The sequence below is a fragment of the Arachis hypogaea genome, chromosome 18 (genome assembly GCF_003086295.3).
Source record: "Arachis hypogaea cultivar Tifrunner chromosome 18, arahy.Tifrunner.gnm2.J5K5, whole genome shotgun sequence".
NCBI classification, from domain to species: domain Eukaryota; kingdom Viridiplantae; phylum Streptophyta; class Magnoliopsida; order Fabales; family Fabaceae; genus Arachis; species Arachis hypogaea.
The window spans coordinates 63,255,757-63,280,884 of record NC_092053.1 but is presented as its reverse complement, the minus strand read 5'-3'; the positions used below and the strand labels follow the sequence as shown (position 1 = coordinate 63,280,884).

The 25,128-nt window shown below is 38.2% G+C and overlaps 1 protein-coding gene across 1 annotated transcript; it reads left to right on the top strand.

Annotated features, from left to right (window-relative positions):
• The first annotated feature begins 930 nt into the window (after positions 1-930).
• Positions 931-1,950, top strand: LOC112770055 (uncharacterized). The gene has a single exon (XM_025814480.1). It carries the CDS (start codon positions 931-933, stop codon positions 1,948-1,950), a length of 1,020 nt encoding a protein of 339 aa, XP_025670265.1.
• The last annotated feature ends 23,178 nt before the right edge of the window (positions 1,951-25,128 follow it).

Below are 25,128 nucleotides of genomic sequence, written 5' to 3'. Positions count from 1 at the left end.
GAGGGGTATCTTTTGGTGTAGTGTCCGTGTTCTTGTGCGGCGTTCTATCTTCTAGATCTGAATCGTGGTCATTGTCATGGTTGTCCGCCATGGTGATGGGGTGACTTCCAGGTTCCCCGGCAACAGCGCCAATGTTCCTTGGGTTACCAGAAACTGTAGGTCAATCTCGGACGAGATCTTCTGTGCTGATCGGAGATGACGTGTCCGGCTCTGAGTGGCGGCCGGAGCTATCGTATCCGACTTGTTGAGCTTTGCTGCACTGCTGATCCTTCGTTACCGGAGGGTGGGGGGTACCTGCAAGGGACTCCGATGCTTAAGTTAGCAAGGGTATTAAGCAGGTTTTTAGTAGAATCAGAGTATGAGTTATACCTGGGTGCTCCAGTGTATTTATAATGGTGTGGAGTGATCTTTTTAGATAAGATAAGTTAGTTATCTTATCTTATCTTTATCTTTGAGTAAAGGTCATCTTATCTTCAAGGGGACCACCCTTATCTCTATAGGCTTAGGCTGCCTTTGGATTTGGGTCGTGTTCCTCTATCTGGGCCCTTTATTGGGCTTTCCTGGAAATTTGGCCGAGCTCTTTGAGAAGAGGTCGGATAGTCTGACCTGAAGTGGTCGGTCGCTTTGTCGCTAAACATCCCAAGTCGGATAACTCGACCCAGGGTATAAACAGTTTCCAAGTTGAATGGCTCGGTCACAACCATATCCTAGTTTAGCCGAATTTGATGTTGAACTTGAAAGAACTTTACTTCACATTCGGCAAGCTAGACGTAGGTTGGATTATACGGCTATTGCATCGGCCTCTCTTGAGGAACCTTCCAACACACTAGTCCAATCTGAGAGTGATCTAGAATCCTCATTCAACGAAGGAACTTCTTACTCCTTTGTTGGAACTTTTGACATACCCTTGAGTACTGCAGTGATAATCACATGGCGGAACCTCGAAGGATCACCTTGCATGAGCAAGGAGTGCAGGATCTTGTTCTTCAACCGTTACAAACCCGGTATCTTAATCTTAATGCTAATTTTGAATTGAAAAATAGCTTGATCAACTTGTTGCCTAAGTATCATGGATTACCGGGCCAAGATCCTATTAGACACTTAAGGGATTTTCAAGTGGCTTGCTCTACGGCTAGGAGACAAGGCACAGATGAAGTTGCTATTATGGTCTTTGCCTTCCCCTTCTCTCTTGAGGGGCAAGCAAAGGAATGGTTTTACTCTCAACTTGACAAAGTGGTAACTGATTGGGATCCATTGAGAAGAAAATTCTTGGATAAGTTCTTTCCTCTAGAAAAGACCGATTACATCCGGAAGCAAATTTTTAGTATTATGCAAATGGACCAAGAGACACTTTATGAGTACTGGACTAGATTCAGGAGGTTGTTGGAGTCTTGTCCACATCATCAGATGGACATTTATTTGCTCATTAGCTATTTCATTGGAGGTCTTTGTGCATCGAATAAGAGATTACTTGATGCATCTAGTGGTGTCTCTCTTGTTAAATACAAGACGGAGGATGAGGCATGGAGATTGATCAATAATGTTGCCGAAGCTGCCCAACATGCTAGAGTGAGAAATAATCCTCCGAAGAGTATGACAGAAGCACCTTCTTCCGATTTGGCTTTGACCAAGGTGCTTAGAGAGATGACCACTCTTCTCAAGGAGATTCATCAAGGACAAAAATCATCTTCATCAATCCAAGCCATTCAAGCCCCACCTCAAATTCTTCAAATTGAGGGACCTCAAAGCGTGTGTGGTGTGTGCTCTTGTACTTCACACTACACCGATCAATACCCTCAAATCCAAGGAGACTACACTCTTGAGGTAGCTAATCCCTACAATAATCGCTCTTCCTACCATCCTCAAAATCAAGGAAATTACTCTGAAGGTAATAACTACAATCAAGGATGGCGGGACAACTCTCAAGAGAACAACAACAATCAAAGGTAGAATCAAGGGCCGTTCAATTCTTTTTCTCAATACCAAAATAATTACCAATCTTCTTCTCAACCACCATTCAACAACAACTCATACCAAAGCAACCAAAATCACCACAATCAACCATTTCAATACTCACAACAAAGCCCACCCAACAACCAAAGATACCAACCACTACACTGTAACACCTTAATTATCCTAAGCCTTACCTCGCATCGTAAAGCAAAGGTTAATCAAAGGTTACGACAGTTCTAAGCTCATACATATAATATATATAGAAAAAATAGTATAATCTAGAAGCCCGATGAAGGATATAGCTCAAAACAGGATTTGAAAAGCGCAAAACGTACTCACAAAGCTACTAAATTAACACACAAGAAACAGATATAATATAACAAGAGATAAGAGTATAATAGTATAAAAGTCTAGCCATGGCTCACGGAGTTTAAGCCGGCTAGTTCTATACAGACCATACAGAAGTTTGGAAGTTAAACAACTTATACAAGTTTTTCTCTCAACATAAGCCTCTAGGAAAAAGCAAAGTACAAAGGATGAGAGACATATACAAAATAATCAAAAGACATCCAATAGAATGAAGATCCTCCACTTTGTCACCACCCAAAGCAACTCACCGAGGTGGTTTGCGACCTGCATCTGAAAAATAACAACAGAAATATGGTATGAGAACCGGAGGTTCTCAGTATGGTAACAGTGCCCAATGATGTAAGATATAAGACACCGGGAATCCAGAGGCAATCCTAGAACTTCATACCCATCACAAGATTCACCTTAAAGCATATCTAAAACAGTAAAGCGTAAGTAAAACCTTAACATAATAAAAGGATAATCTAACTTAAAGGATTCTCTAACTAATACTCTCCGCTGTCCCATAGCCTTCACCAACCTATCCTCCATGTGATCCCGTCGCCACCGCCTTCCGAACCTCCTCAATCCCAGTAGAAAACACAATTAATTACAATGCAAGTAAAACACAAGTATAGGCATATATTCCAAGTAATTCAAGTAGGCAATTAGACATGTTATACAAATAGGCAAACAATTACAAGTCGGCAAAGCAAACAAATAGATAGAAGATGCACATGATGAATGCATGTCCTATTGGCCATGATATCACATTGTCGGTTCAATTGCCAACCCGACACATCTCCATGGAGATGTTGCACTTCAGAATCATCATTGAGAACCCCCGAGATATGGTGCTCGGAACACCGTCCAGGATTTTATGCCTGCACACTCTATTGATCCGAAGGGATGCGAGCGGGATACTCTTGCCACAGACCTCACATCTCAACGTAAGCGAGATTAACCACCGTCCTTACGCCGCCGCCGTTGCTACCTCGACTCATCTCAACCACTGTCAATTCAACATTTCCTTTTTGAACTCAATAGTTTATCAATTTCTCAATTCAGATATCTTCTCCCTTCTCATTTCACCAGGCCATCCTCAGTACACCAGAAACCTAAGCCTCCATTTTCTAATTTTTCAAGATAATATCAAATTCGATCTCCTAGGAATCTTTCCCATGTTTTGATACCCAAAACTAAGCCAAAGAATCTTAAATAGGTGTCACAGAAGTTTACAAACTGGTTGGGAAGTGAAATAGTTGAAAATAAAGTTTAAGTTGAAAAAAGGGCATGTGCGTACGCACAGGGGTGTGCGTGCGCACGCCCAAGAGGATTTTTAAAATGTGTGCGTACGTATAGAGGTATGCCTACGCACAAGTGCAATTTTTCGCAATTCTGTTCGCTCGCACAAGGTGTGCTAGCGCTCCCAATAGACTGCCTTTCCCAACGTGTGCGTGCGCACAGGTTGTAAATCTTCATTGGTTGTGTGCGCGCACATGCTTTCCTAGCGCTGCCAACAGCAAGCCTTCCCCCATGTGTGCATACACACAAGACTGTGTGTGCGCACAGGTTTGAAAAATCACAGGAGTGTGCGTGCGCACAAGGCTGTGCGTGTGCACATACCAGAAATCACAAAATTCTGTAACTTAGCAGAATTTCAGATTTTGACACCAAACTTTGAATGATCATAACTTCCTCTATATAAATCCAAATTTTACAAAATTTATATCAATATGAAGATTTTTCAATGAACTTCAATCCCAAACAAATTTCAACACATTTTGAAAATTGAGGCACAAGTTATGACCCGTCAAAATTCACTAAAAACTAGTTTTTACCAGAAGCTCACAACGCTTCAATTTTCCACAATCTTCAACCAAAATCAAACCAAACCATACCAAACTCCAATTTACATCATAACTCACCCTTTGTATCACATTCCACCATTCATACCAAACTTTCCTTCACATCTCAATATTCTCAACCTCAATTATCAAATATATATAACCTTATCAACAATCTTCCACCATCACATTCATCAATCATAATTTCTCAATACCAAGCATCATAATCAATCTCATTTCATCTCAATCTAACTAATTTACACCATCTTTATGAAATTCAATATCATAATTCATCAACATACTCAAACATTATCAATCCATCATAATTCACCATCATTCATCATTCAACAACTCAACAACCAATACAATCCAACCATATCCTATGGGTTACTAGCCTAAGTGTCCAGAAATATTATATATTATATAGAGAAAACCAAAACCATACCTTGGCCAATTTCCAATATGTTCTAAATCTCAAATTGAGTACAAAGCGAGCTTCCAATCACAATCCAAGTCACCAATAATCTCCAATAAGCATCAACACTCACCAATAAGCTCCAATATTCAAGCTAATACCACACATTTTATATAAGTCAAAAAACATAATACTCACAATTAATCATTTAACTAGGGTTCTAGAGAATCTTACCTCATCCACTAAAATTTGGGCTAGAACCATATATTTCCTCACTAAAGAGTAGCACCTGAACAACCAAAACACAAGGTTTTCTTAAAATCATCACTCATCAAACTCGAATTTCTTAGGACAGCAGGAAGGAAGAGAAATTTCGAGAAACGTATCACAAGTCTTAAATAGAAGTGACGGGCTCAGTGAGAGCTTTGCGTAGCCACCGACGGCATGCAAATCGGAGTACCGTAGCTCAAGATATCGCAGATTGAAGTGAGAAGTGAATAATGCTTCTTCTCTCTTCTCCCTCTTCTCTTAATTTCTGGTGTGTGTTATGTTTAAGTGGGTGTTCTGCTGAATGGGTTCACTTAAAGGACTTATATATATTGGGCTTGGGCCCAACTTGAGCCCGGTCCAACCCGTTAGCGTTTTTAGCCCGTTTGGCCAAACTTTTAAAATTAATGTCCGGTTTTTTACTTTAAATATTTTTCTAAGGTTTTTGACTATTTTAAATTTTTTCTCGCACAGTACCGGGCAGACTTAAACCGGTTTGGCTACCGGTTTGCGATTTTTCTCGGTTTTTTGTAGAAAATACATTTTCTGACTCAGAAAAATCTACTGAGTCCAAAAATCATATTTAAATTCTCCAATTCTCACTCTAAATTTTTGGAACCTAATTTGGGCAATATTAATTACTTCATTAGTCAATTAATTAGTTGCAGTTCTTACATACACCAAAGACAACAAGCTTACCAATCAACCTTCTTCTTCTCCCACAAACCCAAATGAGGATGCTTTCCGTTCATTCTACCAAGAACAAGAGAGACTTCAGGCTATTGTGGAGAAAAGTGAGGAGAACAATAGGATCCTTAGTACACAAGTTGGGAATTTGACAACCAAATGTCTTCTATAGCTGAGATGCTCTCTAGAATGTCTTTGCCTCCTCCCACCAACACCTCCCAAGCCCCTAACTCTTCTAATCTTCCTTCCCAACCTATCCCAAACCCAAGGAGGGTAGCATTAATACAATACCTTGAGGAGTGGTACAACACTTGAGGAAGTTGAGCCCAAGCCTATCAAGTTGGCAGAGGATGTTCCTAATGTAGAGGTGAATGAATCAATGGAGTTAAATGAAGATGAAAAGGAGAAAGTTGCAAAGGAAGAAGAAGAACAATTGAAGGCCAAGAAGCATGAGGGGCTTGATTCTAACATGGTGCAAATCTTCAAGAATGTGGAGGTAACCATTCCACTCTTTGATGCCATACATCAAGTTCCAAAATATGCTAAATTTCTTAAGGATATGTGCACTCACAAAGAGAAGATTGGTGGACTAGGGATGAATCCATTAGGTAACTCTGTTTCTTCTGTGATGGATGACTTTCCTGAAAAATATAGTGATCCTGATCCTTGTTTGGTATCTTGTATGATTGGTGAGATTCAACTTAAGGATTTCATGTGTGACTTGGGGTTGTGTGAGTATCATGCCATTCTCGATTTATGAGAAGTTGAACCTTGCACCCTTGAAGCGATCCAGGGCTAGGTTTGTGCTAGTGGACAAGAGTATAATTTTGGTTGTGGGTATTGCTGAGAATGTCTTGGTGAGAATTAAGGACTTAATTTTTTCGGTAGATTTCCATATCCTAGAGACACCTCCCATTGACTCAGATAGGCCATCCTCCATCTTGCTTGGGAGGCCATTCTTGAAAACATCCCGATTTAAGCTAGATGTATTTTCTGGTGACTATTCGTTTGAAGCGAAAGAGAAAGTGGTGAAGTTTAAATTGGAGAAAATTATAAGGCAACCACTAGAGGTGCATTCCATTTTTAGTTGTGGCATCATTGAAGATGAAGTAGTTGAAGTCCACTTTGGAAGTGATGATGAGATAAGTGTCATTAAAGGCTTGGGTATAAGAGGAGTTCACAAAGAAGAGGAAAATGATCCACAAATTCCATGTTATCAAGGAAACAATGCACCCAATCATGGTTCAATTAGCAAGTGGAAGCATCTTCCCTTAAAGGACACTCTTACCAAAGGCAACAAGGAGAGCAAGGTAGATGTCCTTGAGGATTTCCCAAAGAAATGAATCATGAGCTCATAACCGTCCAACTTAAGGATGTTAAAGAAAAGTGATAGGTGGGAGACACTCCACCATGGTATGATCTTCCGTGTACATAGTTTCTTTCATTTAGTTTTAGACTCTTTGATTGTTTTTGTTGAGTTTGATTAAATATGCTAGAATTATCATTGCTTCATGAGGATTTCATTGATCTTAGCTTGGTTAAGTTGGCAATTTTGGTTATTGCCATGAAATTCTAAGTATTTTTGAAATATCTTGCTTGTATAGATGCTAAGATTGTGCTGCAATTGCCATTTCTCATGTTGTTAAAAAAAAACTTGTCGTGCGTGCGCATGACTCAGGCGTCACTTGACTTCCTAAAAATCACCATGCGAGAATGGTGCCTGAAGGGTGCGATCGTATGGCCTGCACACTCGGTTGTGCTGGAGCCATGCGGGAAGAGTGTGCTGGCCATGGGCACTGGTCACGCGTGCGCGTGTCCCACGCGTACGCGTCGATGCCCAATTTTTTGTTGTAATAAAATCGTGCTGGAACCATGCTACAGCACGGCCTAGACAGTGAGTTGTTCCAGGATCGTGCTGACGTGGTACGACGCGCACAAAACCCTCTCACGTGTACGCATGATTGACGCGTACGCGTCATTCTGTTTTCTGCTTTCCACACATCCGCGTGGACGACGCGCATGAGTCGCATTGCGGATTTAACCTGCAGGGGCGCGCTGCCCTATTTCTTTTCCTCTCTTCTTCTTTCTTCTTCTCTTCTTTCTTTCTTCTTCTCCCTTCTTCTCATCCCATCTCTTCTCCTTTTCCAACACCGACAACCACCACCTCCTCTCTTCTTTCTTCTCTTCTCATCCCTCTTATCCTATTCTTACTTGCACTTACCTTCATCTTCTTCTTCCTCTTTTCAAGGTTCCATTTCTTACTCTCTTCTACTTTTTAATTTTCCTTTTGTTTGTTGCATTTAAATATTCTAATTATTCTTAGTTACATTTTAGTTTTGTTCTTTGTCGTTTACTCTTAGTTCTTTTTCTTCTTGTATTCTTGCATTGGTGTTGGAGTTTAAAGTTGAATTTTTGTGAGTTGGTGGATTATTTTGATATCTCTTGACTTATTTTATATTAGTTGGTATTGCTATGGTAGTTGGCATTTTACTTTGAGTACACTATACACTTGGATTTGTCAAGTTGTTTGTTGTTTATAATATGCACACCGAGTGTTTGTGAAAAAGAATCAACAACACTTTGGATCATTTTTGGTCATATTCTTTCAACTTAATGCTTCCTTTTCATAACACTTGCCTTCTTCGTGCAATGATCTTATCTTCCATTATTTTTCATGATCAAATTTTTTATTGTTTATAATTTGTTATCCTTGCCACATCATGCAAGAATTAGTAATTTCATCCTCGCTAACCCCATCTTCTTCAATTTTTATGCTTCATTGTCTTGCAGTTAGTTGAGCTAGCACTTTTCTCATGTCCTAACTAATCTTGCATGTGTTCATCATTGTTGATATCGATGCTTGAGGTTACTCTTTTAATCATTGATACTTATGTACTCCCTTCACTCTTGCATCTAGTGCTCGTGATATGCCTCAATACTCTTGTTGATGTCTCACTTACATGTTGTAGCTACCATGTATTTGAGACACTTTACTCTCTTCGGCATTAATTCTTACTTGCACTTTCTTAATTTCGGTGTTTCTCTCTTTGAGCTTAATGTTTCTTCTTTTTCTTCCTTTTCAGGATGGTCACCAAGAAAGGCAAGGAAAAGGCCTATAAGAAGACACCTACAAAAGGGACAACTCAAAAAGCACTCACTAAAGCGCAGGTTTCAAAGCCAAGTGCTAGCTCGCCACCTCCTGAGCGGTTGAAAAAAGACTAACCGCATTGATGACGTGGAGAAAGAAGTTCCTGCATGGGGAATGGCTTAAACCTCTTGTTGCAACTAGGTGGAAGGATAATAACCCATAAACAGATACTGCCGAACCATCAGCTCTACCATAAGCTCATTAGTTGCACCAACCTGCCTATAGAGGAACCCGACATTCCGGAGTCCACTTCGGATCATGGCAAAGAAAGTAATAAAGAGGTGAACATGGAGACGTCCTTGTCTCACCATCCTATAGTCACCGGAAGTGACACTCTCAGACCCAATTTGCTCATTACTAATGGCACGGAGGACCGTGCAAATCTTTAAGTGTGGGGAGGTCAGTGACCGACTTCCGTAAGTAACAACCCTTCTCTTCAACACCTAAATCTTAGTTTTCTTTTGTTAATTAGGATAATTTGCATTTCATAGCTAGTTTTTGCATTTAAGTACTTTTGCATAGTAGTTGTTTGTGAATATATTTAGAGTTGTACGTATCTTACTTATGCTTCTTAAGTGATTGGGTGCACATGAACTAGATGAATTGCTTTTCATCCAACCACTTTTTACTAGAAACACTTGGTTGAAGTAATGATTTATTCTCCGAGAAAATTGTTTTAGGGTACCCCACTAATTGGAAATTTTTTTTTTTGTTGAACTTGCTGAGGAAATTAATTTTAGAACAAGATTTTAGAGCTAGAACACACAAACCTAGTGAGATTTTGAGCCTAAATGATTGTTAAATCTTTCAACCAATATTTCGTTTAATGTGTGTGCTCTCTCTAAGATTGTGATCTTTGGCTTGCTTGATTTTATATATCCATTGTTCAATATTTGAATGTATTTATGTGATTGAAGCCTTTGTTCAAATTAAGCTTACAAACCCAAATTAGCCTCACCTTTTTTTTTTCAACCCTTGTAAACTAATGTTGAGCCTACTTAACCCTTTCGTTCCTTATAATAGCACATCACTAGCTCTAAGCGAAAAATAATAATTGTCCTTAATTTGAATCTTTGATTAATTTAGACTAGTGAGCGTGTACATAATTTGAGTATAGGGGAATTAGAATTGGGAACATTAGTTGGGTAAATTGGGTGTTCCATGAGTCTTGTACAATTTTTTTTTTGGAAAATTTGGGCACATATTCATGCATTACTTAAAACCATATGCATTAATGTCTTATGTATATAGAAAAGAGAAAAAAAGGGGAGAAAATGCCCCCAAGAAAAAATATATATAAAAAAAAGAGAGAAAAATAAAGTAATAAAAGGGGATAAAATACCCCAAAGTAAAATGGTGATGATGATGCATATGTGTTGTACTTGAAAATAGGATGCATGAGTATGTAGAAAAAGATAAATAATGGGTAGTTAGGCTTTATATTATAGTTATATCGATTGTCTTAGTTTAGGTGGAAAGTTTAGGCTAATCAAAGAATCAAATTTTAGTCCACTTGACCAAATACAATCCTACCTTGACCCTAACCCCATTACAATCATTGGAAAGACCTCTTGATATGTGTATTCATGCATTGAACATATGTTGATTGGTAGAAGAAGAACAAGTCTTGGAAAGCAAGATTAGACGAGAATTAAGAGAATCGACCCTCAAACACTAGAGAGAGTAGAGCGCAAACACTTTCGGTGAGGGTTTGATGCTCAATCTCATGTTCCCTGCTTTCACAAGCTTCTATATTGCAAGTTCACTCATGCTTTATTTTGAAATTGGGATTGGTGGAGTTTATTAATTGTCATACTAATTTAGCCCTATACGTTCATATATATTCTTGGGGATTGATTTTCTCCAACCAAGTGGGTAGAAGCATTTGCATTAGTTGCATTTCATAAGTTTCATTTTCCTATATTCTTTGGTCTTTTAATTTTTAGCATGAGGACATGCTTAGCTTAAGTGTGGGGAGGTTGATAAACCCCGATTTTAGTGTTTATCTTGTGTTGAATTTGGTGGGTTTTATCAATGTTTTTCACACTTATTCATATAAATTGCATATTTTTGTGATTCCTTCTTAATTATACTCCATAGTTTAAAACTTGCTTCTTTCACCTTAAAAATGCTAAATTTTAATCCTCTCCTATTACCATTCGATGCCGTGATATATTTTTTAAGTGATTTCAGGATCTATAGGACAAGAATGGTTTAGAAGATGGAAAGAAAGCATGCAAAATGGAAGGAACATGAAGAATAGAGATTTGGAAAGCTGACCTCGACGCGCACGCGTGGCATGACGCGTACGCGTGAAAATTGTGAAATTCAGCTGACGCACACGCATGACCCTCTGCGTGCGCGTGGCTTGTGAAGAGCTCAAGCAAAGCGCACGCGTGACGCTCAGCACGTGACTCATTTATGGAAAACATGGTTGGTGATTTCTGAGAAGCTCCAGGCCCAAATCCAATTGGATTCTGAATGGGGAAAGGCCAAGAATTGATGGGGGAAAGGAGGCAAGGAAGCATACACACACTAGGCATAATTTTAGCTAGTTTCTGGTTCTTTATTTCTAGAGAGAGAAACTCTTTCTTCTCTCTAGGCTTATTGTCTTTTGATCATTTGCATTGTTGAATTTCTGAATTGGAGTTGTTGATTTTAGTCTTCTTGTTTTAACTCTAGTTTTTCTAGTTATAATTTTGCTTAGATCTTGTGTTAGTATTGTGTTCTTCTTCTAGTTCTTCTTTCATTTTCCTTTTTATGAACCTTGTTGATTTTGAACTTTCATTAATGCATTGATGTTTTTATGCTCTATAATTTTAGTTGGGTTGATATTATTGTTAATTGGTAGTTGGTAGTTTCAATTTCTCTTAGATTTTGCAATTTGGTTGTCTTTAGTTATTGCCTACCAAGTGTTTGACAAAATGTTTTCATTAATTATGGAGTAATTTTCTATACTCTTGGCCTAAGCTAAGGGAATTGAGTGACCTTGAGTCAATGGGTCTAAGTGGATTGATTATTTGGGAACCCTTGTTGGTCACTTTGATATCCATTAACACTAACCCACTACTAAGTTCATTAGTAGATAGGTTAGAACTTATGGGTTGATATTGATCAATCCTATTTGACATACTTCAAGCATAGAAGTAGACTTGATAGGATTGGTTCCTCACAATTGTCAATATATGGTTAGTGGACACGGATGGAGATCTCAATTTCTATGCCTTAGCCAAGAATTCTTTTTCCATTCATACTTGAAAACCCAAAATTCTAATTACTCAATTCTTGCTCTAGTTGGTTTTATTTGTTTATGTAATTCTAGAATAGAATTAGATTTATACATTGTCTTCTTAGATCACCATTTACTTAACTTTTACATTAATTGTCTTGAATTAAATTATTGCAATTTAAGATTCTTGCTTGTTAAGTTTTGTTAAGTTTAAATTCTTGTTAATACTCTCGGTTAATTTTTATTGGGGTTGAACTTGTGACAACCATATTAAACTTTGATTGAGAATTAATTGTCGGTTTGGAACTATACTTCTAAGTGATTTTCATTGAAAATTTCTAAACCGACAATTAGCCCGACATCAGAACTATTTTTCTAAAGTCAGTTGATGCTTCTAATGTCTCAAAAATTGCTAATGCTTTATTTATGTTGTTTAGGAATGTTGTATTGTTTGTTGGTCCTGAGAATGTTATGCATATTGTAATGGACAATGCTGCAAACTATGTTGCTATAGGAAGGTTGTTGGAGGCTGAGTTTCCTAAATTGTATTGGTTCCCCTGTGCAGCTCATTGTGTTAAACTGATGTGTCAAGATATTGGAAAGTTACAAGAAGTGAGTGAAATTGTGTCACAAGCTTCATTGATCACCAAGTATATCTATAATCATTGCTATCCGTTGTTCTTGATGAGAAAATTTACAGGTGGGCGGGAAATACTTCGTCCGGCTCTAACTCGGTTTGCCACTAATTTCATTACTTTACAAAATTTTTTTTCTCAAAAGGATCCTTTGAGAGCTTTGGTGAACTCTAAAGAATGGACAAGCTCATCTTACTCCAAAGAAGCCAAAGCTAAGAGATTTGTGGATCAAGTATTGGATTCTAAATTTTGGAGTCAATGCACTGATATTGTTAAGCTCACTGAGCCACTTGTTCGTGTTTTACGTATTATAGTGAAGACAGAGCTGCCATGAATTTTCTTTATCAAGCTATATATAAGGCTAGAGGAGAAATGGTGAAGAGGTTTCAAAAAAGAAAGAAGGTTGCTGATCCTTATTTGAAGATTTTAGATACTTGTTGGGATGCACAACTTCAAAAAAATCTTCATGCTGCTGGTTATTGGTTAAATCTAGCTTTTTGATTTAATGCTAAAGAATTTGAAAAGCACAGACAAACGACTTCTGGCTTGCTGGATATCATTGAGAAATATGTTTATGGTGATCTTGATTTGAATTCTAAGCTAACAAGTGAGATGAGGAACTTTAAGAATGCCGAACAAAATTTTGGAAGACCATCTGCAATACGTGAACGAAGCACTGTTATGCTAGGTGTAAGACCTAGAATTTTCACAAAATATTATTATGAGCTAATTTTATTCATTCATTAAAGACTTTATTTTTAGAAATTATTTTATTAAAAATAATTAAATCAAGTTTTGATTAAACTAGAAATTTTACTTAATTTTATAATTACTAAATAATTCTCTATATTTAAATTAAAAAGCTTAGTAGTTGTAAAATAATAAATATTTTATATGATTTGAATTAAGTAATTCATATTTTGGAATTTAATATTTTAAGTTTTATTAATAAAAAAAATTAATTATATTATTGTATATTTTAAATTAGAGTACTTGATTAAAAGCTAATTAGCAAATTGTTATTTAAATAATATTTTAAAATAATTTTAAGGGATAAATTAGATTTTAAATTTATACAATGTACCCTAATTTTATTAAAAATTTACCAAACCCTAATTTACCCAAAATTCCTAATTTCACATTTTTCCCAAATTAAATCCTAATTCCCAAATTAAAAACCCTAACCCCTTCTAACCTAACTAACCCTAACCGACAATGCTTTTCCCCTTTTTTCACCAAACACAGCAGCATCATAAAAAAAAATTCCAAAGGAAGAGAGAGAGAGAAGGGAGAGAACGTGAGACAGCAAAGAAAAGAGAGGGAGAAGGCGTGTCGGTGCTGGTGGGCTTCGCCGCCGTCGTCGCCGTCGAAATGACGAACTAGAGGGGAGAAAGAGGTGAACACGAGTTGAGCTAAGGAAGAAGAGACGAAACGCGATGGGAAGGAATGAAGGAGCCGTGCCGGTGCTGTTGGATCTCGCGCTGCTGCCGTTCCTGTTGTGACTGGTGTCATCGCTGGAAAACCACCACCGCGGGAGCCGCTGCCACTTTGATCGGCTCTGCCCGTCTCTGGTTCTACTTTTTGCTTGCTGGAATCACTATTGCCTCAATGGTTGTTGTTGGAACTATTTGCGTTGGATGGGGTTGTCACCATTGAACTGCTTCTCCGCTGCTATTGTTGGAGGTGGCTGTTGGAACTACTATTGCACCTTCTTGCCTTGTTTCCTTTGGGTTATTGCTACAGCTGCCATGGGAGTTTCCAATCGTCATTGGAGCTACTGCTATATCCTTTGGTCTACTCTTGTGGTGAGACTTTTTTATTTTGCCTTGTTTCTTCATAATTATCTGTTCTAGTTATATCTAATATATGTCTTTGCTTTGATTCTAATTGACGCCAGTTTAGTTACCATTGTGGCCGTCAACGCTATTGATGTTACTAGGAAACTATCAAAGTTGCTATGGGTGATGTGAATTATAAAATAAAAAGGGTTTGTTGCATTTAACTTCGGGGTTTGACTAATTGAGGTAGGGGATTGTTTTAAAGTTAAAATATTTTAGGGTTGAATATCTAATGAGTTTAGTGGATTAATGCAAGTGAATTAATTTCTGTGCTTGAAATGATTTTCTGTTGTGATTGAAGTTGTGGTTGAATTCATTATTGATTTGTCAATTTGTTTTGAATTTCTGGCGGAAATGATTGAATATGTTGATGATGAGCGGATATTTTATACGCTTTTTGGCATCATTTTCATATAGTTTTTAGTATGTTTTGTTTAGTTTTTATTAAGTTTTTATAGGTTTTAGTGTTAGATTCACATTTTTGAATTCTACTTTGAGTTTGTGTATACTTTTTACAATTTCAGGTATTTTCTGGCTGAAATTGAGGAGCTAGAGCAAAAGTCTGATTTAGAGACAGAGAAAGCACTACAGATGCTGTCCGAATCTGACCTCCTTGCATTTAGAAAAGCTTTTCTAGAGCTACAGAAGTCAAAAAAGAGTATTCTCAATGGCTATGGAAAGCTGACTTCCAGAGCTTTCCATCAATGGATAATAGTCTATGCTTTGCTTCAGATTAGAAGGCCCAAAACTGGCTTCCAACGCCAGCCTCCTGCCTCCTTCTAGGCGTCCAGCGCCCACAGAGTAGAGACCAGCGTCCAAACGCCCAGAGAGGATCCCCTAGCCAGTGTTCAACACCCTAGAGACCTCATAGCACGTGGATCTCATCAAAGCTCAGCCCAAACACTCACCAAGTGGGCTCCAAAAGTGGATTTTAGCACTAAAAAGACTGTTTTACCCTTACTAGTCATTTGTTTAGTATTTAAGGGATTAAATTTATGTTATTTAGGAGTTTTTTACGAACATCATCACTTTTACCATTGTATTTTTTTTTAGTATGAGTTTCTAAACCTCCTAGGTTGAAGGGAGGAGCCCTGCTGAGTCATATGAAATAATAAAAGTATTACTGTTTCTCTTCGATCCGTGTTTGATTTATTTCTAAGATGAATACTCGTTCTTCAACATGGTGAATAGGATGACCAGTGACAATCAGCTCTGTTCATCATACTAGGACCGCGTGCCTGACAACCACCCGTGTCTACTTGGGTTCATGTGAATACGTGACTGGAAAGCGCAAACCGCCAGCTTGATTATAAATCTCTCAGACAGCTAATCCATGACTTCGTTGGGGACTTCTCGAGACACCAGTTCAGCAGATTTTCGAGGAGATTAGGGTTTCTGTGGTAGAGGCTAGAACCCAAAGAAGCAGCATTCTCTGATCCGGAAGATTCGACCTTGTCTATGGTGTTTTGAGTAAGATCGCCAGGAGCATGAACTGTTAGAGCTTCACCTTCCGTCAGATTGGATGACCACGACCAATGGCGTTTGATCTGGAGTAGAGGAGATTGACGACCACGGCCCATGGCGTTGATCACATACAGCCTACCATAGAAGAAGTCATTCACAAGCAAAGAGGACAGTATTACCAGAGTTAATTCAGAGAGACAAAGCAACTCCAATCCTTAACCATATTCTTGTTACTGATTCCAATTCACAAATACAAATTACGAATAACCAACTCTTCTATTTGCCTGACTAAGACCTGCAAGATAACCATAGCTTGCTTCAAACCCCAATCCTCGTGGGATCGACTTTGACTCGCTCAGGTATTACTTGGACGACCCAGTTCACTTGCTGGTACAGCTGTACGGAGTGTGGGATTCGTGCACCAAGTTTTTGGCGCCGTTGCCAGGGATTGTTCGAGTTTGGACAAACTGACGGATTGTCTTTCTCCCTAGATCAGGTAATTTATTTTATTTTGTTGAGTCTTTTATTTTTATTTTCTTCTTCTCTATTTTTCGAAAAAAATTAAAAACTTTTCAAAAATATTTTTATTTTCTTTGTTTAATCTTTATTCTTAGTTTGAGTCTTACTTGTTTTCTGTTTTCTGTTTTCTTTTACAAAAATTTTAAAACTTCTTCAAAAACCTTTTTCAAAAAAGTTTATTTTTAAGAATCCTTAAATTTCTTTGTTTGATCTTTGTTCTTGGTTTGAGTTTTTTCTGTTTGTGTTCTTGGTTAAAATTTTCAAAAATCTTGAGTCATTTTTCTAAAATTTTTCAAAATTAGTGTCTTTTTGTTTGAATCTTGTTTCAATCTTTAAGTTTGGTGTCTTCTTTTGTTTTTCTTTTAATTTTTCGAAAATTTATGTTTAGTTTTCTAAAAATTTTAAGTTTGATGTCCTTTACATGTTCTTGTGTTCTTTAAATTTCTTGAGTCTTGTTCTTAGTGTTCTTTTCAATCTTCAAAGTGTCCTTGTGTTTTCCTTGTGTTTTGATCTTAAAATTTTTAAGTTTGGTGTCCCTTTGTGTTTTTCCTTCAAATTTTTGAAAACTTGGGATGCTAGATCTAAAAATTTTAAGTTTTGTGTCTTTTGTTTGTTTTTCTCTTTCCTCATTAAATTCAAAAATAAAAAATATATTTTCTATAGTTTTTTTAAAATTATTTTCGAAATTTTTAACTAAAAATTCAGATTTCAATTTCAAATTTTGATCTTATCTTATCATAGTTTTCAATTTTCAAAAATCAAATCTTTTCAAAATTAAAAATCTTATCTTTTTCAAAATCTTATCTTTTTCAAATTTTAAAATTAAATCTTTTCAAAATCAAATTTCAAATCTTATCTTTTTAAATATTTTTCAAAATATTTTTAATTTCTTATCTTATCTTTTCTTATCTTTTTGATTTCAAATTTTTAAAATTCAAATCTTTTCTTATCTTATCTCTTATCTTATTTTATTTTAAAATCTTTTCTTAATTAATTACTTATCTTCTCTCTCTTTTCTTAATTTTTGAAAATTCCTTCCTCTTCTCTCTCTTCTATTTTCGAATCCCACTAACTAATTTTCAATTCTTTTTAAATTACTAACCTTATTTTTTAATTTTATTATTAAATAAAATAAAAACAAAAATATTTTAATTCTTATTTATCTTTTTTATTTCTAATTCTTTTCTTTTCTATTTCTATTTTTTTGAACTCCTCTTCCGCTATTTTCAAAGTATTCTTCTTCCCCTTCTTCTCTCTTTATCATATCTTCCTCTACTTTCTTCATATCTCACTGGGAGTCTTCTATACTCAAATCAGACATAGAAGCTTTCTTTCTTTCTTTTTCTTCTTTTCTTATTTATGACCAGGAATAGGGATAAAGAACTCCTCTTTGATCTTGATCCTAAACCTGAAAGGACTTTAAAGAAAAACTTACAGCAAGCTGGAGCAACACTCCAGAAGAAACCTTTCAGAAAACTTTGAACAAGAAAAAGGAGACATGGCCAAACCTGAAGGTGATGCCAGAAAGGTTCTTGGTGACTTTACCATGCCTACCTCTGACTTTTATGGCAGAAGTATCTCTGTATCTGCTATTGAAGCTAACAATTTTGAGCTTAAGCCTTAGTTAGTCTCTTTTCTGCAGCAGAACTGCAAGTTCTATGGACTTCTATTGGAAGATCCACATCAATTCTTAGCTGAGTTCTTGCAGATCTGTGATACTGTTAAGACTAATGGAATAAATCTTGAAGTCTACAAGCTTATGCTCTTTCCCATTACTGTAAGAGACAAAGCTAAGATATGGTTGGATTCTCAACCAAAAGAGAGCTTAGACTCTTGGAAAAAGCTGGTTAATGCTTTTCTGGCTAAATTCTTTCTCCCTCAAAGGATGAGCAAAATTAGAGTGGAAATTTAAACCTTCAGACAAAGAGAAAGCGAATCCCTCTATGAAGCTTGAGAAAGATACAAGCAATTGATCAGGAGATGTCCTCTTGACATGCTCTCAGAGTGGTCTATCATAGGTGTGTTCTATGATGGTCTGTTTGAGATGTCCAAAATCTCATTGGACAGCTCTGTAGGTGGATCATTCCACTTGAAGAAATTACCTGCAGAAGCAAGAGAACGCATTGAGATGGTTGCAAACAACCAATTCATGTACAATTCTGAAAGAAATCTTGTAAACCATGGGACCTCTCAGAAGAAAGGAGTTTCTGAATTTGATACTTTGAATGCCATATTAGCTCAGAACAAGATCTTGACCCAATAGACCAACATGATCTCTCAATATCTGACTGGACTGCCAATTGCAGTTGGTAGTACCCAAGAAGTATCTCCTGATGTAGATGCTTATGATCCTGGTCAACCCTCCATGGTGGAGGTGAATTACATGGGAGGATTCTATGGAAACTCCTACAACCCCTCATGAAGGAATCATCCTAATCTTTCATGGAAGGACCAACAGAAACCTCAGCAAAGTTTCAACAACAATCAAGGTGGAAGGAACCAGAATAGGTTCAATAATTGACCACCATTCCCATCTTCTCAAGGGAATATAGAAACCTCTAAGCAAAGTCTCTCTGACTTAGTCACTCTGGCTTTCAGCCTCTCTAAGACCACTCATAGTTTTATTAATGAAGTAAGGTCCTCCATTAGAAACTTGGAGGTACAAGTTGGTTAACTGAGCAAGAGGATCCTTGAGACTCCTCATGAAACTCTTCTTAGTAACATTGAGGTGAATCCAAGAGAAGAGTGCAAGGCCATAACCATGGAGGTAGAGGCCGAATATAGAGAAATTAGGAAGGCATTGAACGCCAGTGAAGAAGTTTCACTGGGCATTCAACGCCCAATCTGGCAGCAAGCCTGGCGTTGAACGCCAGTGAGGAACCCCTCACTGGGAGTTCAACGCCCATCCTGGCAGTAGAGCTGGCGTGAACGCCAGCCAGAGAGCACTGGCTGGGCGTTCAACGCCCAAATAGGCAGGCACTCTGGCGCTGAATGCCAGTGAGGAACATATCACTGGGCGTTCAACACCCAACCAGCCAGGGAAGCTAGCGCTGAATGCTAGTGAGGAACCCCTCATTGGGCGTTCAACGCCTGCCTACCTAGGGAAGCTGGCGTTGAACGCCAACAAGGATACCCCTACTGGGCGTTCAATGCCCAAAATGACAAGGGGACTGGCGTTTAACGCCAGTAGGGTGCACAGCCTGGGCGTTCAACGCCCAAAGAGCTATTAGAGCAGATGTTGAATGCCAGTAAAAGCACACTTTCTGAATGCTTAATTTACACTCAAGAAACCCTATCCCAGAACCAAAGAAAGCCAAAGGTCACGTAAAGACCATAGAGGTTCCTTTGCATGCACTTCTGCAATGCATGAGTTCTGATGAATACTCATCCTCTGATGAGGATAAAGACACTAGGAAAGAGCAAATTGCTTGGTACCTTAGAGCTCTTATGAGGCTGAATGCCTAACTATTTGGTACAAAGCCTTTGGAGGAAGAACCTCTACTGCTTTCCAAAGAACTCCACGCTTTGGTTCAGCAGAAGCTACCTCAAAAGCTTCCAGATCCTGGACGCTTTCTGATTCTTTGCACCATAGGCACCATGACTTTTGAAAAGACTCTGTGTGACCTAGGGTGAAGCATCAACCTCATGCCACTTTCTATAATGGAGAAGTTGGGAATCCTTGAGGTACAAGCTGCAAACATCTCTCTAGAGATGGCAGACAAGACAATGAGAAAGCCATATGGCTTAGTAGAGGATGTCTTGGTAAATATTGAAAACCACTACATCCCTGTAAACTTCATAGTCTTGGACATAAGAGAGGATGAGGATGACTCTGTCATCCTTGGAAGACCTTTCCTAGCCACTGCCAATGCTATCATTGATGTGGCTAAGGGAAAACTAACTCTACAACCAGGGGAGGATCACATCTTGTTCAAGATGCCTTATCCCAATTCTCCCTCTAATAAAAGAGAGATAACTGTGCAACACCTAGTGTTCCAACCCTCTCTTTCTGTGCAGAGCTTTGCAGTGCCCCCAAACATCAATTCTAAGTTTGGTGTTGGGCAGCCCTCAACAAGCTCTAAGCACAAAGGTACTATGAACAAAGTACCTAAAGGCTGGAGGGACAAGAAAATCCCAACTGAAGGCCACTCACCTGGCATGAGAGTTGTTTTCACCAAGAAACCAGTCTTACCACATACAGTGAGTCGTATCCTGTCTTTAGAGCATGTAGAACTCATTCATGAGAAGACAGGAAGAAAGTTTACTATAAGGGGAAAAAATTTGAGCCCATACTCACCTCCATAAAAGAGCTAATGACGTTAAAGAAGCGCTTGTTAGGAGGCAACCCAACCTTAATTAATTAATTTTATTTTCCTTCATTTTATTTTTCCTTCAGTTATTTTTAGGTTCATGATCATGTGCATCAGTCAGAACAGAGACAGAATTATTTAGCAATGAAAACAAAACACTCTGGATGGAGTGTAATTCAAAGTTGAATGCCAGCCAGGGAGCTCTGGCTGGGCGTCCAACGCCCCAAATGGGCAGCTGGTAGTACGAATCCCCACACCTTCGTACTATTGTACCAGCAAGTGCACTGGGTCGTCCAAGTAATACCTGAGCGAGTCAGAATCGATCCCACGAGGATTGTGGTTTGAAGAAAGCTATAGTTATCCTGCAGGTCTTAGTTAGGCAGATAAAAGAGTAGGAGATATTGGTATGTTTTTTTTTAAATTTCATAAAAAGGAATAAAGAAAAAGGGTAATTAGAACTCAGAAGTTGTGTAAACTGTGAAAAGAGAATAGTTAAGGTTTGGAGTTGCTTAGCCTTTCTGAATTAACTCTAATATTACTGTCTTCCTTGCTTGTGAGTGATCTCTTCTATGGCAGGCTGTATGTGATCAACGCCATAGGTCGTGGTCATTGATCTCCTCTGCTACAGATTGAACGTCATTGGCCGTGGTCATCCAATCTGACAAAGGGTGAAGCGCTTATGAGTCCATTCTCTTGGCGATCCTACTCAAAATACCACAGACAAGGTTGAATCTTCCGGATTAGAGGATGCTGCTTCTTAGGGTTCTAGCCTATACCACGGAGACCCTAGTCTCCCCAGAAATTAGCTGAACTGGTGTCTCGAGAAGTCCCCAACAAAGTCGTGGATTAGCCGTCTGAGAGATGTATAAACATAGCTGTTGGCTCATGCTTTCCAGTCACATATTCACACGAACCCAAGTAGACGCGGGTGTTTGTCAGGTACGTTCGTCTTAATGTGATGAACAGAGCTAATTTTTCAGATCATCCTATTCACCACGATGAAGATCGGATATACATCTTAGAGATAAATCAAACACAGATTGAAGGAGAAACAGTAATGCTTTTATTAATTCATAGGACTCATTAGAGCTCCTTGATAAACCCCAAATTTGTGGTTTATATTGTGTAGAATTTAGGGGGTTTTGTCAATATTTTCCACATTTATTCTCCAAAATTGCATGGTTTTGTGTTCTCTTCCTAATATTGCTTCATAGTAGAAAACATGCTTCTTTTGCCTTAAGAATGCCATATTTTGATCCTCTTCTATTGCCATTCGATGCCGTGATATGTTTATTGAGTAATTTCAGAGTTTGTAGGGCAAGAATGGTTTAGAAGAGAGAAAGAAAGCATGCACAAGTGGAAGGAACATGAAGAATTGGGCTTTGGAGAAATCGGCTTCGACGCGCACGCGTGGATGCAAGGAATTGAGTGCGGAGCACGAAGAATGACGCATCTGCGTGGATTGGCAAAATCTCCATCGACGCGCATGCGTGGATCGCGAAATTCAAGCGATGCGCACGCGTACATGACACGTACGCGTGATGAGCTGCACGTGATCTCATTAAAAGAAATTGTGCCTGGCGATTTCTAAAGCTAGATAGGCCCAAATTTAAGCTGAATTTGCATGGAAAAGACCCAGAAACTCTAGGGGGAAAAGGGGGGATCACTCATTACACACTTAGACACAATTTTTGCTAGTTTTGGTTTTTTTTGTTCTTCTAGAGAGAGAAACCTTTATTCCTCTCTAGATCTAGTTTGATTTTGATCTCCCATTGTTGAATTTTGGAATTGGATTTTGTTAATTGCTAGTTTTGATTACTTAATTTGAATTCTCTAGTATAATTTTGCTTAGATCTTGTGTTGAGTTATGTTATCTTGTTATTTTCCAATTTCTCTCTCATGTTATGAATATTATGGATCTTGAATTCTATGAGTACATTGATGTTTTCTATGATTATTAGTGTTAATTGAGTTGTTCTTTATGGATAATTGTTAGTGGGTCCTTATAATTTCCAAGTTAATTGCAATTTGAATATGTCTTTTGTTAATGCATACCATGTGTTTGATGAAATATTTCCTTTGATTATGGAGTAGTTTTCTTTACTCTTGGCCCAGGCTAAGGAAATTGGGTAAGCTTGAGTCATTGAGTCTAATGGATTTGATGATTTGAGAACCCTTAGTGGTCAATTTGATAACCATTGACACTAGCCTACTACTAAGTCAATTAGTAGCTAGGTTGGGGCTTATGGATTGATGTTGATCAAGCCATTTGATGTACTTCAAGTATAGAAGTAAACTTAATAAGATTGGTTCCTCACAATTATCAAGATATGGTTATTAGACAAGGATGGTGATCCCAATTCCCACACCTAGCCAAGAGTTCCTTTTATTAGTCACATTTGAAAACCAAAATTCTCACTTGTTTAGTTCTCGTTTTAGTTAATTGCTTAATTCTAAAGAAGAAGTAGATCATATGTTCTTTTGATTTTCTCACTTGTTTCGATGCACATGTTTGCCCATTCCTTGTGAGACGACCCGAGGTTTGAATACTTCGGTTACTTTTATTGGGGTTGAACTTGTGACAACCAAAACCCTTAAAATTTGATTCAAGGACTAATTATCGGTTTGGACTATACTATTAACGAAATCATTTTGTGAAATTCTAGACCGGTATAAATCCTATGCGTCAAATTTTTGGCGCCGTTACCGGGGAATGGTTGCAACATATGCCTTAACATTGGTTATGTAAATATGTGAATAGTGTAGATAGTTTACTTGCTTTCAACACTTAGTGTAGTTTAAATTTCTTTTACGCATGTGCTATGACTCCCAAGTTTGATGACTCGGTCTCAACCGAACTCTAACTTAGCCGAGCTTGACCTTGAGATTGAAAGAACCTTGTTACACACTCGGCAAGTTAGACGGCGGTTGGATTATACGCCTAGTACTTCGGCCTCTCTTGAGGAGCATACCGAATCACTAGACGGTGCCGAGAGTGACTTGGAGTCCGCTACTTCTTATTCTTCTGTTGGTACCATTAATACATCTTTGCATCCCACAGGTGAACTATACATGGTGGAGCCACGACGAATCACCTTACATGAACAAGGGGCTCCAGATATTGTACTTCAACCTTTGCAAACAAGGTATCCCAACCTTGATCCAAACTTTGAGTTGAAGAATAGTTTGATAAATCTACTCCCCAAGTATCATGGGTTCCGGGTCAAGACCCTATCCGACATCTAAGAGATTTTCAAGTTGCTTATTCTACAACTCGGAGACATGGAGCCGATGAAGTTGCTATTATGGTTTTTGCCTTCCCCTTCTCTCTTGAGGGGCAAGCAAAAACATGATTTTGTTCGCAACCGGATGAGATTGTGACCAATTGAGATTTCTTGAGAAGAGAGTTTCTAGACAAGTTTTTTCTGCCGGAGAAGACCGATTATATCCGGAAGGAAAGCTCAGGTATAATGCAAAAGGACCAAGAAAGCATGTATGAGTATTGGACTAGGTTTAAAAGGCTATTGGAATCTTGTCCACACCATGGATTGGACACTCATTTGCTTATCAGTTACTTTACTGGAGGTCTTTGTGCAGAAGATAGAAGATTGCTCACCGCTTCTAGTGGTGGTTCCCTTTCCAAAAACAAGACAGCGGGAGAAGCATGGAGCTTGATAAATGATGTTGCCGAGGCTACACAACATGTAAGAGTAAGGAGCAATCCCCTCAAGGGTGTGGTAGAAGCATCACCTTCCGAAGCAAACTTGACCAAGGTGCTCGGAGATATGACTACTATCCTTACGGAGATGCACAAAGAGCAAAAGGAATTCTACTCCATCTAAGCCATCCAAGCCCCATCCCAAGTTGCTCAACTTGAAGGTCCTCCTAGAATTTGTAGTTTATGCTCTAGCACCACGCACTACACGATCAATGTCAACAAATTCAAGAGGAGTACACCCTTGCCGTAGCCAATGTGAATTATAACAATCGTCCACCCTACCCCTCTCAAAGTCAAAACAACTACTCTCATGGCAATAACTCCAATTATGGGTGGAGGGATAATGCACAAGGAAGCAATCAAAATCAAAGATGGAACAACTCTTCTTCTCACTACAATAACAATCACCAATCTTTATCAGAATACCACCATAACAACACCAACCATCAAGCCAACCAAAATCATCACAATCAAGTACCTCATCAAAATCAAAACAACTACCCTAAATATCAAGCACCACATCATAGACAACAATCCAACCAATCCTCTTCATCTTCTACTAATCAAGTTGATGAGCTTAGAGCTATTGTAGAAAAGAATGAAGAAAATAACAAGGCTCAATTTAATAGTATGACTGCTCAATTGACCAATCTCACTGAGATTATCTCAAGATTAGCTTTACCTTCCTCTAACAACACCAACCAACCTTCAAGCTCTTCTAACCTTCCATCCCAACCCCTTCCAAACCCA

What these genes read in the sequence shown, in the direction of transcription:
- LOC112770055 (XM_025814480.1), top strand. Translation starts at nt 931, where the DNA reads ATGGCGGAACCTCGAAGGATCACCTTGCATGAGCAAGGAGTGCAGGAT.